This window comes from Dendropsophus ebraccatus, chromosome 5 (genome assembly GCF_027789765.1).
Source record: "Dendropsophus ebraccatus isolate aDenEbr1 chromosome 5, aDenEbr1.pat, whole genome shotgun sequence".
In the NCBI taxonomy this organism is placed as follows: Eukaryota; Metazoa; Chordata; class Amphibia; order Anura; family Hylidae; genus Dendropsophus; species Dendropsophus ebraccatus.
The window spans coordinates 52,680,574-52,698,294 of record NC_091458.1 but is presented as its reverse complement, the minus strand read 5'-3'; the positions used below and the strand labels follow the sequence as shown (position 1 = coordinate 52,698,294).

The following is a 17,721-nucleotide window of genomic DNA, read 5'->3' as shown; positions in this document are numbered from 1 at the left end:
TCCAACTTATCGCCTGAACAGTAGCACAAGTCCCAAGCCCGCTGACCCAATGCAATTTTAAGGAGGCTAAAAACTATGTAAATACATGCACCCCCTCATATACATAAGGGGACTTCTGCGGTAAAGCCACACATTTGACATATAGCACAGGTAGCATATTTACCACAATACAAATATAATGGGGAGATATATCAAACTGGTGTAAAGTAGAATTGTCTTAGTTGCCCCTAGCAACCAATCAGATTCCACTATTCATTCCTCACAGACTCTTTGAAAAATGAAAGTTAAAATCTGATTGGTTGCTAGGGGCGACTGAGACAATTCTACTTTACACCAGTTTGATAAATCTCCCCCAATGTGTTCATACAGATTAGTGTAGGTATAACTTTGTGCAAAAATTATGCTGACAGGCCCACTTCAAGCCAAGAACAAGCCACTTCCCTCAAGGCCTGGCATCTGGCAGTATTTACAATCAGTGGCCTATAACAGCTGGTCTGACCTGTATTGTACTTGAAGTCTATTTTTTTCTTAGCAAAACAAAATTAAAAATCATTATGTGTCCCACAACAAAGAGGCACTCACCTTTATCCTGTGCTTGATCAGCTATATCCACTCTTATCCTTCTGTTCCCAAGAGACTGGATGGAAGAAGAGAAGTGGTTAGTGTGCTAGGTCACATTTTGTATTTGAGTGGAAGAAAATAATACCACATCTCTATCATCCCAATTTATGCAACTTTTACTCACTTTAGCTCTGAGTTACCATGTTTCTGTAACCCTCATGTAAATGGAAGTTTTGCAAACTGTGTAAAGCAGACCGCTTGGCTGTTCATGGCTTCCTGACCACTTCAGTCAGTCTAAAACAGGCCATGGACCTCAAGTGAAATCCACATCTAGGGGACATTTATGGCACATCCTCAACACAGTCTGCTAGAACCTCACATTAGTGTATAAAACTTTTAACTGGAATCTGTCAGCTGCAATTCACTTTCCAAGTAAGACAATAGTAATACAGCTCAATGACTTGTCAATATAACAATGTAATCTTTAATGTCAGCTTTCTGCCCTGGTCTACTGCAGGTCCTGCTACGGATGATGATTATTAAAAAGACCAAGGCCAATCCACTTCTTACACACACACTTCTTACAGTAGCAACACACTACCAAGATCCAAAGTCCTGCACGCGTCACCACCACAAGAACCATCAGGAAAGCCATGGATCAAGTTTCCATGCCTGAGCAGTTTCACACAAACTTGAGCTCAACATTCACAAGGTCAGATGTCAGCTGTAATGCTGTATGGGACACCAGCATTAGACTGTGCTGGGAACACTTTACCATCTGGGACTCTGATATATGGATATGAATGCAGTGGCCTCTGTATAGGAAAGCACTGTCTGCTCTGATGTGATTGTTTAGGTAGTAAAATACAGAGGACCAGCACTATCCAATAAAATTAATTCATACATTTCAAGGAGAACAATGCAGTTCCCTAAGAAAGACTACTACACAATTATTTCTTGGGAAGCACATTTCCTAAAATTAACAGGACTGCTGATGGGTCATTTGAAGGGGCTATCCCTTTAATACTGATAGCCAATCCTTATGGTAAGCCATCACTTTGGTGAGGCTCCAGCACGGCAGCTTCTTCAAAATCTACCAGGCACAATGATGAAGCAGCTGTACATTGTATGGTAGCTGGCTTCATTGATGCGAATGACGTAAGCTGCAATACCAGGTACAGCCACAGCTAAAAGCGGCGAGCTATTCCTATTCTGGAAAACACTTTCATGTGATAGTTCACAATACTCTAACGCTCTTGTCAAACTTCCTGCACCGACTACACTTGCCCAGACTCTGGCCTAGACTTTCATTACTGGGCCTGAATTTCCCTTAAAGATAGTCTTAAAGGGAGACACACCTTAAAGGACAAGTGCCATGAAAAACTTTTTCCCAGTAATTGAAGCACATTACAAAGTTATATAACTGTGTAATATGCTTCAATCACCTATCTGACCCCCTTCCCTATCTTTTCCCCCCTCCACCCCCCACCAGGAAGTGTTCTAACTCACACAGACCTAATTACTGTTGTCACCAAGCTCTTCTCTCAGCTCCTTCTGTTACACCAGCCTCCCCCTCCCCTGTCTTGTCAGGTTACTCAGCTTGCTCAGCTCCCATTGGCTGAACAACTGCAAGCCATCACTTGTCACATGTCTCTTGCTTATCTTCCCTCCGACTGACTCAGGCACATAGGCAGCCCCCCCCCCCAACCTCATACCCTCTCTCCTGCTGTGGTGGACTCTGTGAGTGAAGGAGTCATGTCACTAGAGAAGATAAGCTGAGCAAGCAGAGTCACCTGACAAGGAGGGGGAGGGGGAGGCTGGTGTAACAGGACCTAGAGCAGCCCTCCTGCTGATGACTCATCCTCACAAGAAGGAGCTGCCTGGTGACTGTGACTACAGTAATCAGGTCTGTGTGAGTTTCTTACACTTCCTGGTGGGGGGTGGAGGGGGGAAAATACAGGGAAGGGAGGCAGATAGGTGATTGAAGCACATTACAGAGTTATATAACTTTGTAATGTGCTTCAATTACTGGGAAAAAGTTTTTCATGGCACTTGTCCTTTAAATGGAATTTGTCAGCTCTAATTCTCATTACAAACTGTTGACATTGTTAGCTGCCATTACAAGAAACATGGTACCTTCCATATATCTTCGTATTACAGAATAGAAGCATTTATATACAATTTGGAAGCACAGATGAAGATACGAAAGGTACCATGTATCTCCATCTAACAGAGTCAGCAGTTTGGAAGATGAATTTCATCTGACAGATTCACTTTAAGGGTGCATTCACACGTACAGCATCCACAGCAGATTTGATGCGGTGTTCAATTATTTAGATCAAATCTTCTGTGGATCTGCAGCATAAAATCCGCTGCGATACGTTGTGTGTGAAGGTACCCTAAGTGTCCATTTACAAGTACCGGATTGGCAGCAGATTTCACCCTGCGAGTTTGCAGCAAAATCCTCTGCGAATCCTGGTAGTGTGAAGTTCTATGGGGTTACATATCCAAAGCAGTATTTCATTCTGCTGCGAACATGTAACCCTGCCCGGTACATACATTACCTGCTCGGAGCCGCAGCTGCATGTGAGGCTCCCGCGACGCTGAGCAGGTAATGTAGGCACAGGGCCGGGGGCTGCAGGCGGTTAAAGGAGATGGGTTACATATCTGCAGCAGAATGAAAATTCCGCTGCGGATATTTAACCCCATAGAACTTCACACTACCAGGATTTGCAGAGGATTTCACTGCAAACTCGCAGCGTGAAATCCGCTGCCAATCCGGTGAGGGTACCCTAAAGGGGTGAACTAGAATTAGGAGAACATAGCTGTATTCTTCTAAAACAGTGTCACCACTGTCCTCAGAGTAGTCCACACGATATAGGACAGTAGCATTAACCAGCCGCTCGGAATTCACTGAGAGCTGTTGTCGTGCGTGTAACAGTCAGCACATGCTTTGACGTGCACCTTTCTGAGTCAGCACTACCCTCTGCATGCATTCACAAAATAGAACCACATGCCATATGGTCCACTCAGCAATTCTAACTTTAGACTGCACTAAAGGACAGTCAGTGGAAGGGTCCAAAAATTATGTGAAATAGATACAGGGGAGATCACTGAAGTCCATGAGCTCACTTACTACCAGAATAGGGTCACTCAATGCAACACCTTACACCATTTAAAGGGGTTGTCCTGTTTGTTTGCCATATGACCTCTTTAACAATTACAAAACAACCCCATCATCATAAGCCAAAAGAGCAATCAACATATGGATGGCCACTGATCTGCATGGCTTCCATGCGACACTACATAGGTCTGGCTTATGGCATCTGCCTAGGAATTCTGTGGTAGCTCCAATACAATAGCCCTTAAAGAGGTATTCTCATCTCAGCTAATACAGCTATACTTGTAGGGCAAATGAAGTTAAATAGTAAAATACATTCATTTTGCAAACTTGTCTTCTTCCGCTATGCTGCGCTTTCCCTCCCATTGTTCACATCTCGTTGTCTAGGTTACAGACCACCACAGTGCTCTAAACACAGTGATCTGGCGGGTGTAACATTATATATATATATATATATATATATATATATATATATATATATTATATATATATATACACATATACATACACACACACACACACACATATACATACGGACACTGGTATCTTGGTTTAAGAGTAACTTGTTTTAAGAGCGTTTTGGTTTAAGAGCTCACAGTTTTTCAAAATTGTGACTTGGTGTAAGAGCTCCCTGTACTGGGTGGGAAGGGGAGTGGAGGAGGGGTATAGTCTGCATAGCGTGGTCTACAGCCCTGTACTCTCACCCAGGAAGTCTCCCCTGAAAGAGTGCTGCATGTATGCGCCCACATATGTCCTGCTCATTCCTTCATGCTCCCTGCAGTCTCTGTCAGTCCTGATTAGACCATCCTGAACACCCCCCCCCTTCCCCATTCCTGTCATGTGATCACACAGACCTCTGACAGCAGCCCTGCTTCTCTATTCTAGCCTGTTGTACTACGCTACTGCATTATGGGGATCTGCAGCTCCATCCTCTATCTACTGTACAAACTGCTGCTGTTTTTCAGGTTTATGCACTTACTATACATTATACACCACATGCTGATTGCTATATTGTACAGTAACTTATAATATCAATATAATATGTTCAGCTGTTTATAAATGTTTGTATCATTTGTTTTACATTTTATTCAGTATATAATTTTTTTTTTTTTTTTTGGGGGGGTGGGGGGTGGTGGAACCAATCGTCTGCATTTTAATGATTTCCTATATGTATGTATGTATGTATATGTATGTGTGTGTATATATATATATATATATAAACACATTTTTTATATTTTATATGTTTTATATTTTACAGTATAGTTACACTGTATTTCGATACAGCTACATTATAGCTATATATACACTCCTGCCAGACCTCTGTTTATAGAGCAGAATGGTGGTCGGTAACGTAGACAACGACCTGACAACTATAAGGGGGGGGGGGGGGGGGGGGGGGGGGGGGGGGGGCAGGGAGGAAAAAAAACAACTGTCAGGAGGAGGAGGCAAGTTCGCTAAATGAATAGTACAAACATGGGATAAAAATGCACAGTAGCGTACAACTGGAGAAGGGGGCAGATGTCAGTGATGTAAATATGTATATATGTGAAAGTATAACTGGACAATTAAGTTACAGTATAAAAAAAAAAAAAAAAAAAAAAAAAAAGAGTGCTAATGGTACTAGTGCCCCCTAGTGGACACCCAGTGTATGGCGCAAGACTATAATTTGTAATTATTAACCTCCTATATGTGCTGGGCCAGTAGGTAGGGCAACTGTAATAATATATATGGTGGGGAAAACTTAAAGAACTACCACTCCAATGCCCTGCAATGATGAAACCCAGGAGGCAAAAAAAAAAAAAAAAAAAAAAAGGAGGAACAGACCAGCCACACACAAAAACAGACTCCTAGGGTGAGCACCAATTACCACTCTGACATCTTAACCCTCTCCAGCACAAACAGCCGACGTACGTTTTGCTCACTTCAGGAGCTCCTAACCCCTCACATGTGTGCATCAAGGCAAAGTTGTCTACATTACAGAGGAGCAAAGTGAAGACAGGTTTGCTGTGTCTATTATAACTTATAAAAAAGGGGAGGGGCTGGGGGGTGGATGAGCAGGAACAGCAGACAAGCAGCCTATGCGGTTTGGAAACTGGCAACATAAAACTCTGAATTCACAGGTCAGACTGCTCAGTGCTGGTTAGAGAACTTGTTAAGCCAAGATTGCAGAAAGGTGTGAAAAGAGTTTCTGAAAATCACTTGTACTATTGATTTCTGTAAAGTGACATTTAAATGACAGTTAGGGCCCTATTCCACTGGACGATTATCGTTTGCATATCATTAACGATTAACGATCGCAAACGACCACTATTGCGAAAGACCTGAAAACGTTCACTCATTTCCATTGAACGATAATCGTTACTTATGATCGTAATTGCGATCGTTTTTTCTTCGCTATTTATTCGCTATTGCATTCGTATCTATTGCGAACGACCGAACGATGTCTTATTCAACGCGAACGATTTGCGAACGAGCAACGATAAAAATAGGTCCAGGTCTTATAAAGCGATCAACGATTTCTCGTTCGGTCGTTAATCGTTAACTGCATTTCAACCGAACGATTATCGTTTAGATTCGAACGATTTAACGATAATCTGAACGATAATCGTCCAGTGGAATAGGGCCCTTACACTTTAATCTCTTCCATACCATCTAAATTCAGAATTTTACATGTACCATGTACTTTATTTTACCATGTATTACAAAGCTAGGAAAACAAGTTGCAAATCTGTGGGACAATCATTTCTTCTTAGTTCACTAATATTGACAGTAACACTAACATTAATAAAATGTTGCTCCTAGAAATCTGTTCAGATGTAGGTATTTAATTTAGAGCACAGCTAGTTGAAGTTACAGAATGACACCTGTTCTCTCTTGTTGTAAAGATGAAAACTCATAAAATGCATTGCTTTCTTACTTACTTCTTCATTAAGACTCAAAGCCCGCAGAAGAGAATCCAGGTCATCAAATTCTGCGTAGCCAAAACCTTTTAATCTTTCTGGATTGCTGGGCTCCTTGGGTAAACGGACAGCACTAATCTGTATGGGAGGAACAAAAACCATAGTAAAGTCATTCAAGTACCAAACCAAAAGCATGGGTTAAATCCTTTAAGCAGTGATATTATCTTTAAGTACGAAGGGATAACATAGTATTATTCCATTGCTTTTATCTGTACAAAAAGGTAAGACACACAAAATGGCAGGAAAAGCAGCAAAGTACAGTGCAATAAGGTTCACTTAAAATAGGGTTTACTTAAAAGTACTTTCTTAAATTAGTGTAACTGAGCATCTAATAAGTGTCCTAGAGCCCAGGTGGCGTAACAATGTCACTCCAGCTATTGCACAACTACAATTCCCATCATACCTGAGCAACCAAAAGCCATATCTTTGGTTGTACAGGCATAACGGGAATTGTAGTTTTGTAACAGCTGGAGTGACACAGGCTTGGTCATCCATATCCTAGAGTAAAGGGGTTTGGAACAATGACAGATTACTTTTAAAAGGGGCATATCAAAGTTGAGTACCTAAAAAGAAAAGGTTATAAAAGCAGTAAACCACCCATTACTTCCTTTTTAAAACCAGCACTTCTCCACTTGTTCTCACTGATTGCAAGGGAAGAGAATGACAGAGATGTCATGTACATACTCCGGCATCCGAAGATGCCAGTATAAAAAGGTACAGGACTGCTGAGGCCCGCCATTGGTTGCATGTTATTTTTGTCAAAATAACAAAAAACAAACACTGGCAATGGAACAATGTTGGATTTGACGGGTAAGCAATTGTTTATTAATTCATAACACTTACTGGCTATGAACACCTTTAATGAAAAAAAAAAAACACTATGGAGGACTTTTTTATTTGAACAGTGGATACGCTACGCTAAGGAGTATTTATTTATTTGCTATACTAACATGTATGCATCTTGTAGCACTTACATTAAGTCCCCTGAAAAATTTCTGGATGGATTCCTCAGTAACATCATAAGGAAGGTTTCCAAGGAAAGCAGTAAAGGGAGGACTTTTGGGGAGTCTACTTCGGTCCACGTTGGGTTCACGAGCAGCTCGAGGGGCCGTGGGAAGGATGGAGCGATCAATTGCGTGGCCTCGGTACGTATCATCCTCATTACTATGCCACGTGGTCGAAACTGTAAAGAAATAAAATTTGCCAAAACTAAGAAAAAATCCCGTAAAAACTGAAGTATACCGGCTGTTCCAAGTTCACACAGTTTTTCATGTAAAGTGAATCTATAGGCAGGTAAGGGCATGCTTTATAGGGGACACTATAAAGAGATAAATGGGAATCTTTGCTATGACACCCCACTCCTAGGTTCCCCATTGATCAGCTGTTATCCATGTGGAAACTTGGCAGGAAATGTTCAGATTTCCGTGCACTACAGGAGAAGTTCAGCATTACACAAGCCTATTGAAATCAGTGTGCCGACTGTGTAATGCAGAACACGTCTACTAAGGAGAGATGTTCTTTATTAGCATTCTCTGTGCTGGCAAAGAGATGAGGATCCAGAACAGGGAAACCTGCCAATATTAATTTAGAGCTCTCTAATATGCCATATAAAAATAATGTTTTCTAAATTTTTAATTAATGGGCCAATAGATCTCAGGCTACAGATCGCCCTTGGTATTATATATAGTGAATAAAGCTAGATGTGTTTCTTTGCACAGTGGATGTGTTAAAAGGAGCCTGGTTTGTTGCCCAGAGCAGAGGCGACAGATGCTTTATGCAGAAACACTTACCATCTCCTTCCAAATCATCCGTCTCATCAGCCCAACTGACTGGTTTTGGGGCATAGGTGCTGCCACCCCCTCCTCCTCCTCCGCCGCCGACGCTGCCACCACCACCACCGCTGCCCCCATCATCTGCCAAAAAGTCAGTGAGGGTCAGGGTCTTCCCCTTCTTGTTCTTCTTCTTAGCTGTAAAGTTGGATAATTATAAAAGGGTAAGTCACTTATACCAGGGATAACAAAACTCCATAAAGCTGCACTATAATCCTAAATGCCAATACATGAGCAATAGGAGAGACACATTGTATATGCAAGTGATCACTAAATAATGCTAAAAGCATCACTATAAGATAAACTGCTACATACAACAAACATGGAGGCACAGAATTTAATTGGATACAATGTTATGGAGGGGGGGGGCAAGATTTCCTTTTACATAGCGGTATACTTTCGGTTAAAAAAATTAAGCAGAATTAAACATTAAATGGGTTATACAGGGTTAGAACAACACCACTGCTTTCTTCTACAAACTCCCTTCAATGGAAACTGGACTGCAATTCAAAACGCAAACTGGTGCTGTTTCTGAAAGAAAGCTGTTTTTCTAATTCAGGATAATCCATTTAATTGCATCTATCACAGCTGACATGGCCTTTTTACATGAGCCAATAAAATCCAAGCAACAAGCACCAGTCATGCTCAAACAATCATGTGGCCGCCCATCCCGTCTATACATGGCGATGAGCAGCCGACAGTGATAGTTTTTGCCAGCTGATTGTTGGGAATTTAATGGTGTGTTTACACAGATTTATCTGACAGACTTTTGAAGCCAAAGCCAGGAACAGTCTATAAACACAGAACAGGTCATAAAGAAAAGACCGAGATTTCTCCCCTTTTCAAACGCATTCCTGACTTTGGCTTAAAAAATCTGTCAAATAAATCTCTGTGTAATTGCACCATTACACGGGCAAATTGTGTGATGCCGTCACCTCTTCTCTTTTAAACTTCTTGACTACCTTCAGTTGCCGCAAAGGCAGCTAAGGAGGGTTTGGGAGCCCACCCCTTTAACAATGATCATGGGTCGGGCTCCATAGACTGCCATAGGCTGCCTTTACACAGAGATTTATCTTGACATTTTTGAAGCCAAAGCCAGGAATGGATTTAAAAAGGAGATATTTCAGTCTTTCCTTTATGACCTGTTACGTGTTTATAGTCCGGGCTTTGGCTTCAAAAATCTGTCAGATAAATCTCTGTGTAAAGGCACCCTTACCCTATGAGCCCAACGCTTCACGTGACATGGAGCCGGGAGAGGACCGCGCTAAGGGTGGATTCACACTACGGAATTCCCGCGGAAAAACTTTGCGGAATTCCACAGTATGTCCGCGTGCACGGCCGCACACCTTTCCGCCGGCTCCATAGACACCGGCGTATTCCGCGATCCGCTGAAAGAAGTGACACGTCTATGGAGCCGGCAGAAAGGCGCGCAGCCGTGCATCAGCATGGGTCTGAAAACTCAGACCCAGACAGATCAAAACTTTTGACGGTCTGCTGTGATTGTTTAAGTGTGAGTGACAGGAGCAGCTCTTGTCACTATTCGATCGGGACCAGTTATTAAAAAAAAACAAAAAACATCTAAATTTGATACTAAAAACTAGAGATCATGGCGCAAAAAAAATGACAGCTCCATAGGTGAAAAAAATATTTGAAAAGTTTTGCCTGGAAAAAAAAAAAAAAAAAGAAAAATACAAAAGCTATGTAAACATGGCTAACATTGTATTCAGACTGAAGTATAGAATAAAGATATTGTGTCAGTTTTACTGTAAAGGGCATTAAAGGGGGTAGTGCGGCGCCAAACAATTATTCACTAAATAACAAACATTACAAAGCTATACAACTTTGTAATGTATGTTATGTTAGTGAATCGCCCCCTTCCCCGTGTTTCCCCCCACCCACACCAGACCCGGAAGTGTAGTGCTCTATACATACCTGCCTCTTGCCGACCCCCATCTTGTGCCAATGATGTCATCTTTGGATGGACGGCCGAACCGCTCCAACCGTTCCTAGTGCTGGCCGCCCTCTGTCGCGTCATCAGCTGCTCAGCCGTGATTGGCTGAGCATAACTGTGCTCAGCCAATCGCGACTGAGCAGCTGATGACACGGCAGAGGGCGGCCGGCACTAGGGACGGTGGGAGCGGTTCGGCCGTCCGTCCGAAGATGACATCATTGGCACAAGATGGCGGACGGGGGTCGGCAAGAGGAGGTATGTATAGAGCACTACACTTCCGGGTCTGGTGTGGGTGGGGGGAAACACGGGTGGGGGGAAACACGGGGAAGGGGGCGATTCACTAACATAACATACATGACAAAGTTGTATAACTTGTAATGTGTGTTATTTAGTGAATAATTGTTTAGCGCCGCACTACACCTTTAAGTAGGCAACCTCTGGCTTCAATTTTCTGCCCCTCCCCGGCGATCCTCAAAAATACCCCCCGGCCCAGAGTACACCTTTAAAACACAAGCCCTTACATGGCCCTATTGGCCTTATTCACGCATAGTTGTCTGTGACTGCGGATCAGTGATCACGGTTCAACTTAGAGCACATTGATTTATATTGGGCTATTCATACAGTTTGTCCTAATTTTGATCCATAAAAAAAGGACATGCTCTAGTACAGATTACCAATAGAAGTCTATAGGATCCGTATTTATTACGGACGTCACAGATTTCACATCCGTAAAAAACATGGATCAAATCTAAGCAAACTAGTACTATTCACATTTTTTGGAAACAGATGCAGTTACGGATGCAAAACAGGTCTTGCGGCCCAGAAAAATCACTGAACGTGTAAATAAGGCCTTAGAAGGGAAGGAGGAAAAACAAAAATGCAAAAATTAAAATTGGCCTGATCATGAAGGTGTTAAACAATAGGACATTTTCTGATGACTTTAAGTAAACAACGCCTCATTCAGACTTTCATTACATGACTTATAGATGTATAGGCCAGATATTATTGGGGTTATAAGAAAAACACAACTTTCTTCCAGACACAGCACCTATCGTGCCCTCAATTTGTGTGTGGGTTTTGCTGCTCAACTCCATTGAAGTGAATGGAGTTGACTTGTAATACCACACACAACCTGGGGACAGGGGTGGTGCCATTTTAAAAGAAAGTAGATGTGTGTGTGTTTTGTAACCCTGGATAACCCCTTTAATGGTTTGAGTAGCTTCTTCAACTTGTTCAAAAGGGAGCAATAGCAATTTTATTAGAGACCTCATGCCACCAGAAACAAATGCTATGGTCACAAGACGGAGAAAGAATACTTCTAATTCAGCAGTAAGTGTGCAGACAAAACACTAAGCAGAAATCACATTGACTACTAAAGCTGAAAGTGTTATCTTCAGGCTTTTATCTGTGAGTATACAGCAGTGTATGAAGCTCAGAGATAGTGCCCTGCCCATTCATTATGCCTGTCATACCAGCCATACCATCTATTCTTCTGCTCAACTATCTAGCTAAGTCCTTACAAAAGTCCTATAAAATAGCTATGACATTTGTAGCCTGTAAATAACCTTCATAATTTCCAAACTGATTATATAGACATTATATAGACAGCAGAGACTGACAAGTCCCAGGAAGCACAGCTCTAAAGGGTGTCTGTCAGCATGAAGCTTTTCCTGATCATAAATTCACAGGCTATGGGATTGCCAAATAGAGTACAAATGCAATGCACACATCTGTGCAAAGGGACAGCCCTCCCCAAACTGCTGCAAGCTCAAATGCCTTTTTCTGTCCTTTTTACATCCTTATCCCTGCCTATGGCTCCGCTTTCAGCTGTCAATCAAGCAAAGATAGGAATGGAAGGGGAGGTGAGATGGTGTTAGAGCCCTCAGCATTACAGGAGCTTGGGAAATCCTCTTGCCACTTTGTTCCGATATTAAAACCTTGAGATGGGACATGGCAGGCCCGCTCAGCCATTCAGCTTCTGTAACTGTGTCCTGCCTCTGCTGCTGAACGGCCAAGACTCAAGACCAGGAAGCAGCTGGACATCGGGAGACTGGAGCAGCAAAGAGCGAGTGGCAGCGCTAGGGAGGTAGGTGGTGCTATAATACAACAAAAGTAGTACCTACTGCCACCTCGGCTCCTATTAACTTCAATAGAGGCTAAGGCCGCAGAACATTGGTGCCGCTGCTACACAGGTGAAAGACCCAGGTGCTTCTAGCGCCATTCTCAATGTAATGCAGACAACGGACAGCCAATTGGTGGGGGGAGTCAGGAGTTGACACTCTGCCTATCATTTGTTTTATACTAGACCACCCCTTTAACCCCCTTCCCAAATAGGGAACTACAGGCACGTTCCAAGGCAGGTAGGGGAGTTCAGAGAAGGGTCACATCGTGATCCTGCTCTGAAATGCGTAGCTCCCAGTGCCGACTGGGACCACAGCGCCAGCTAACAAACCATTCAAATGTCATTGCCAAAACTAACTTCTGCATCTCAATGGCTGTAAAATAGCCTTCCCTGATGTCTAGATCACCCCCTTTCCCCGCAATATGATTGTAAAGGGGGGGGGGTTGGGGATCCATTATATCTGCTGGGCCGGGGGTCAGCACTACAATGACGCTGATCCCGGCTCGGCACTGCTTTACTATGGGCTCCAGCAGCTCATAGTAATCCACTGCAGATGACATAGGTCAATGCAATACATAGCTACTGCATTGATCTCTATGTAAAATCAGTTAAGTGTATACTGGCGCCCCCTAGTAGGGCTAAAAGAAAAAATGAAAAAAAAAAAAAAAAAATCACATCCCATAATAAATCACCCATTTTATAAATAAAAATTAACAAAAATTTTTTTTAGTAACATCGCTTGCAGTATCTCCCAGCTATTAAATTATCACATTCCTAATCTTGCACTGTTAAAGGTGTAATTGCACATTTTTGTCACATCAAATCCAGAAAAATTATAACAAAAAGTTGCATATGCACAAGCAAAGTACAGATTATAGCGCAAACATGACACCTCACACAGCCCTAGAAGCCAAAAAATAAGAGTTAGGGGTTTTGCAGCATAATTATTGGAAAATTATTGTGAAGTATAATTGGCATCACAAAAAATAAGGGCTCATGTGGGTCTGTAGGAGAATAAAAATGCAAGCGCTATGGCCTTTTAAACATGAGGAGGACAAAAATGAAAAGTGGCCCAGGAGGGAAGGGGTTAAGCACTGCTTGAAACTATGCAATGGAAGATTCCAAGAAGTTCAAAATTATTAGCACAACCCTTGTCCGAAGAAATACTCTCTTGGTCACTTTACAGAAAATGGAATAAAAAGTTATCAAAAATGTGTTTACTTTGGCTCTTTCTGGAAGGTCTCAGACATTGACTATGGCCACAGTGTGCACTCAGGACTATGTTCTTAAAGGGTCCTGTCAACTGAAATTCATGTTCCAATTTGTTTACATTGTTAGATAGCTGTGAGCATGGAGATACATTGTACCCTTTGTTGCACAGTGTCAATGGGGCTTTCCAAGGCCTCCTAAAGGTGTCATCCATGGTTAGAAAAACGCTGCTACTTTCTTGCAAAAGCAGCACCACTCCTGTCCTCAGGTTGTGTGTATGGTATTACAATTCATATCCACTGAACCGAGCAGCAAAACCCACACCCAGACAAGTGGAATTTTTTCTGGAAGAAAGCAGACATGTTTTCTAAGCCTGGATAACCCCTTTAAGTGCCAAGGGCACCAATGCCTCAATGCCACCCTCCCCAATCCCTGCTTTACTGACAATTAGCCTAGAGCACTAAGGGCCCTATTCCACCGGACGATTATTGTTTGCATAATCGTTAACGATTAACGATCTCAAACGACCGTTATTGCGAAAGACCTGAAAACGTTCAGTCATTTCCATGGAACGATAATCGTTACTTATGATCGTAATTGCGATCGTTTTTCTTCGTTATTTATTCGCTATTGCGTTCATATCTATCGCGAACGACCGAACGATGTCTTATTCAATGCGAATGATTTGCCAAGAGCAACAATAAAAATAGGTCCAGGTCTTATAAAGCGATCAACGATTTCTCGTTCGGTCGTTAATCGTTAACTGCATTTCAACCGAACGATTTAACGATAATCATCCGGTGGAATAGGGCCCTAATTCCAAATTGTGCAAGAGATGGGGAATCAGGGCTGAGCTCCCAGCTGACTGTCACTCACGTAAGAGGAGGGATGGGAAAAAGAGTGAGGAGTGTTACAGCCCTCAGCACTTCAGGAGCTTGGGAACACCTCTGACACACTGCACAGGAGAATACAATTATGGAGCACTGACAGATATGAAAGGTGTTATGTGTCTTGTAACGTCTTTCCAAATGTTTCAGCAATTTGGCATGGCATTTACAGCTGACAGACTTACAGTAAGATCAAAAGTCATCCCAGAAGACGGACCACATGTGATCATACTTCCTATTCACAGGATAGGAATAAGTGTAAGTGTTAATGGCCAAGCAATCTCTTTAAAGGCAATCTGTCTGAGAGGATAGCTGGGATTCTAGGAGATGCGGTTGTAGCATGCGAGAAAATGTGGTCCCCCTGTATAGTACTGTCCATGTAACTGAGGTTTCTTACTATATACAGCTTGAGAGACATATTGTACTTTCTTCCTACATTGACAAAGGAATAGTGTCACTGTATTACCTACTGATGTGCTACACCAGGGGTAGAGAACCTTTGCTCTCCAGCTATTGCAAAACTACAACTCACATCATGCCTGGCCAGCCAAAGCTTTAGTGGTCCAGACTTAATGGGAGTTCTACTTTTGCAACAGCTGGAGGGCCAAGGTTCTTTACCCCTGATCTAGACTGTACTTACAGTTAATGTTTTCATTGTATTTTGTTTGTTGTGTTATCTTTGACACTTTAAAGTCTGGCAAAAAATTTTATTATTGTATTGTCCCCCAAAAGTTATACAAATCACCAATATAAAATTATTACAGGAAATGCTTATAAAGTGCTTTTTCCCTGCACTTACTACTGCATCAAGGCTTCACTTTCTGGATAACATGGTGATGTCACTTCCTGGATAAAATGGTGATGTCACAACCTGACTCCCAGAGCTGTGCGGGCTGTGGCTGCTGGCAGAGGGATGCTCATTGTCTCTCCAGTTCCCTGTGTCCCCCTGCCATCATCCTCTCCAGCAGCCACAGCCCGCACAGCTCTGGGAGTCGGGTCGTGACATCACCATTTTATCCAGGAAGTGAAGCCTTGATGCAGTAGTAAGTGCAGAGAAAATAAAGCCCTTTAGGTGAATTTCCCGTAATAAGTGTATATTGGTGATTTGTATAACTGTTGGGGGGCAATACAATACTTTAATAAAAAATTTTACCGGACTTCAGCTTTAAAGGGAACCTGTCACCCCCCCGTGCCGGGGTGACAGGCTCCCGACCCCCCTATACTCACCTAATCCCGCCGGGTCCCGCTTCTGGAGGTGGTCGGGTGACGGAGATCTCAGCCGCTGCAGCCCGGCGCGCGCGCTGAGTCCAACACCCATAGAGAATGACGGAGCGCTGGACTCTCCTGTCATTCTCTATGGGTGTTGGACTCATCTCTCAGCGCGCGCGGCTGCAGCGGCTGAGATCTCCGTCACCCGACCACCTCCAGACGCGGGACCCGGCGGGATTAGGTGAATATAGGGGGCTCTAACGGGGGGTCGGGAGCCTGTCACCCCGGCACGGGGGGTGACAGGTTCCCTTTAACTGCTGGTCAATTAGTCCACCAAGTGACGTGACTTGTTTATTCTCTCTTAATTCAATATAACTAATATGTTTGATACTAAAGGCAATTTGTCAGCACTCAGACTGACCCAAAGTGCTGAAGATGACGAGGCCTTCGTGATCTTGGTACCTTTGTGTAAGTGGTCTATGGCGTTGATTCCTTGCGATCTTGACGCAGAAGAGTCAAAGGAGTTGTTGCTCAGCACTAAATGCTCCTCCCTCTTCTCTGTGCAGAATCATTGCTGCTCAGCCTCCCGTGCGGGCTACAGCACCTGCACCAGTTGAGAAGGCAGGAGGTGCACAGTTTTTCACATCAGCGGCGCAAACGTGAACTTGAAAGACGGCATGTGCACACAAAAGTGGCCATGTTTTTGTAGCGCTGGATAACCCCTTTAAGGTCCTATTACACACACACAGATTATCTGACAGATTTTTGAGACCAAAGCCATGAATGGATTTGCAAAAAAGGAGAAATCTCAGTCTTTCCTTTATAACATATTCTCTGTTTATAATCTGTACCTGGCTTTGGCTTCAATGAACTTTCCGATAAATCTGTGTGAGTAACAGGGCCCTTACTTAGTAGAGATCACATGGAAATTCAGGTATCCATAGATACAACCACACCAGGTCGGTACTGCGCGTGATCCTTAAACTGGCGTGCTCATATCAGTGGATATCCAAACTTCCAGCAGCAGAATTGATTTCATGACAATCAGGTCAGCTTACACTTTAAGGAAAACTGAATGCAACCATAGTAACAAGAAATTCACTATAAGGCCACGTTTACGCACTGTATTTTTACAATAACTAACGGCCGTTGTTGCAGGTTCTTACAACAGCCGCTGTTTATTGAGTGTGCATCGAACAACGGCCATAGTGTGTTCACTACAGCCCGTGTTCTCTGTGGCTGCACAAAATAACTGACAAGTCTATTCTGTGCAGCTGCTATTCAGTGAACAACGGCCATACAAGATGGGCTCACAAAGTAAACTACGGCTCCCGGATGTACTTTACATTGTGGGCTACTGCAAATTGGAGTGCGGGCAACTGGAAAGTGATGTTCATCCCGTCAATACTGCAGTGTCTGCCAGGTGAACATCTCAGACATTGTCTGGTTTTCGACTTGAACGGGTCAAACCACGGCCAATGTGGCCTAAGGGTGCGTACACACGTACAGGATCAGCAGCTGATTTGATGCGGTGTTGAGTCTTTAGTTACATAGATATCTGCTGTGGATCCTGTACATGTAAGCGCACCCTAGAACACAATATTTGGTGGCTTTTCTTTGTGGGCTTTTACGTATTAATTATTGCAGATCCCTCACTTTTGTATTTTAGTAATAACAGTTTTGTTGGTACTATACTTACATTCCTTGCTCCCCCCCCCATCCTGCCCTTCGGGGATGACACATGGGAACTGCCTGCTCAACCAATAAATGGTGGTGTCCCAACTCTGACAAGTGATTGGCTAACCCAACAATTCCACATCTGACAAGTGCTGCACAGCAAGATGGGAGCTCTGTGATAACAGGGGCAGTGAA

General features: G+C 43.1%; 1 protein-coding gene across 2 annotated transcripts in view; it reads right to left on the bottom strand.

Annotated features, from left to right (window-relative positions):
* Positions 1-17,721, bottom strand: part of EIF4B (eukaryotic translation initiation factor 4B) — a 28,723-nt gene that overhangs the window by 9,494 nt on the left and 1,508 nt on the right. For both annotated transcript variants that reach the window (XM_069970183.1, XM_069970181.1), the window contains exons 2-5: positions 8,433-8,609; positions 7,617-7,825; positions 6,604-6,720; positions 583-637 (exon numbers count right to left, since the gene is read on the bottom strand). In XM_069970183.1, coding sequence (XP_069826284.1) covers positions 583-637; positions 6,604-6,720; positions 7,617-7,825; positions 8,433-8,609 — 558 coding nt within the window. The remainder of the gene's footprint in view (positions 1-582; positions 638-6,603; positions 6,721-7,616; positions 7,826-8,432; positions 8,610-17,721) is intronic.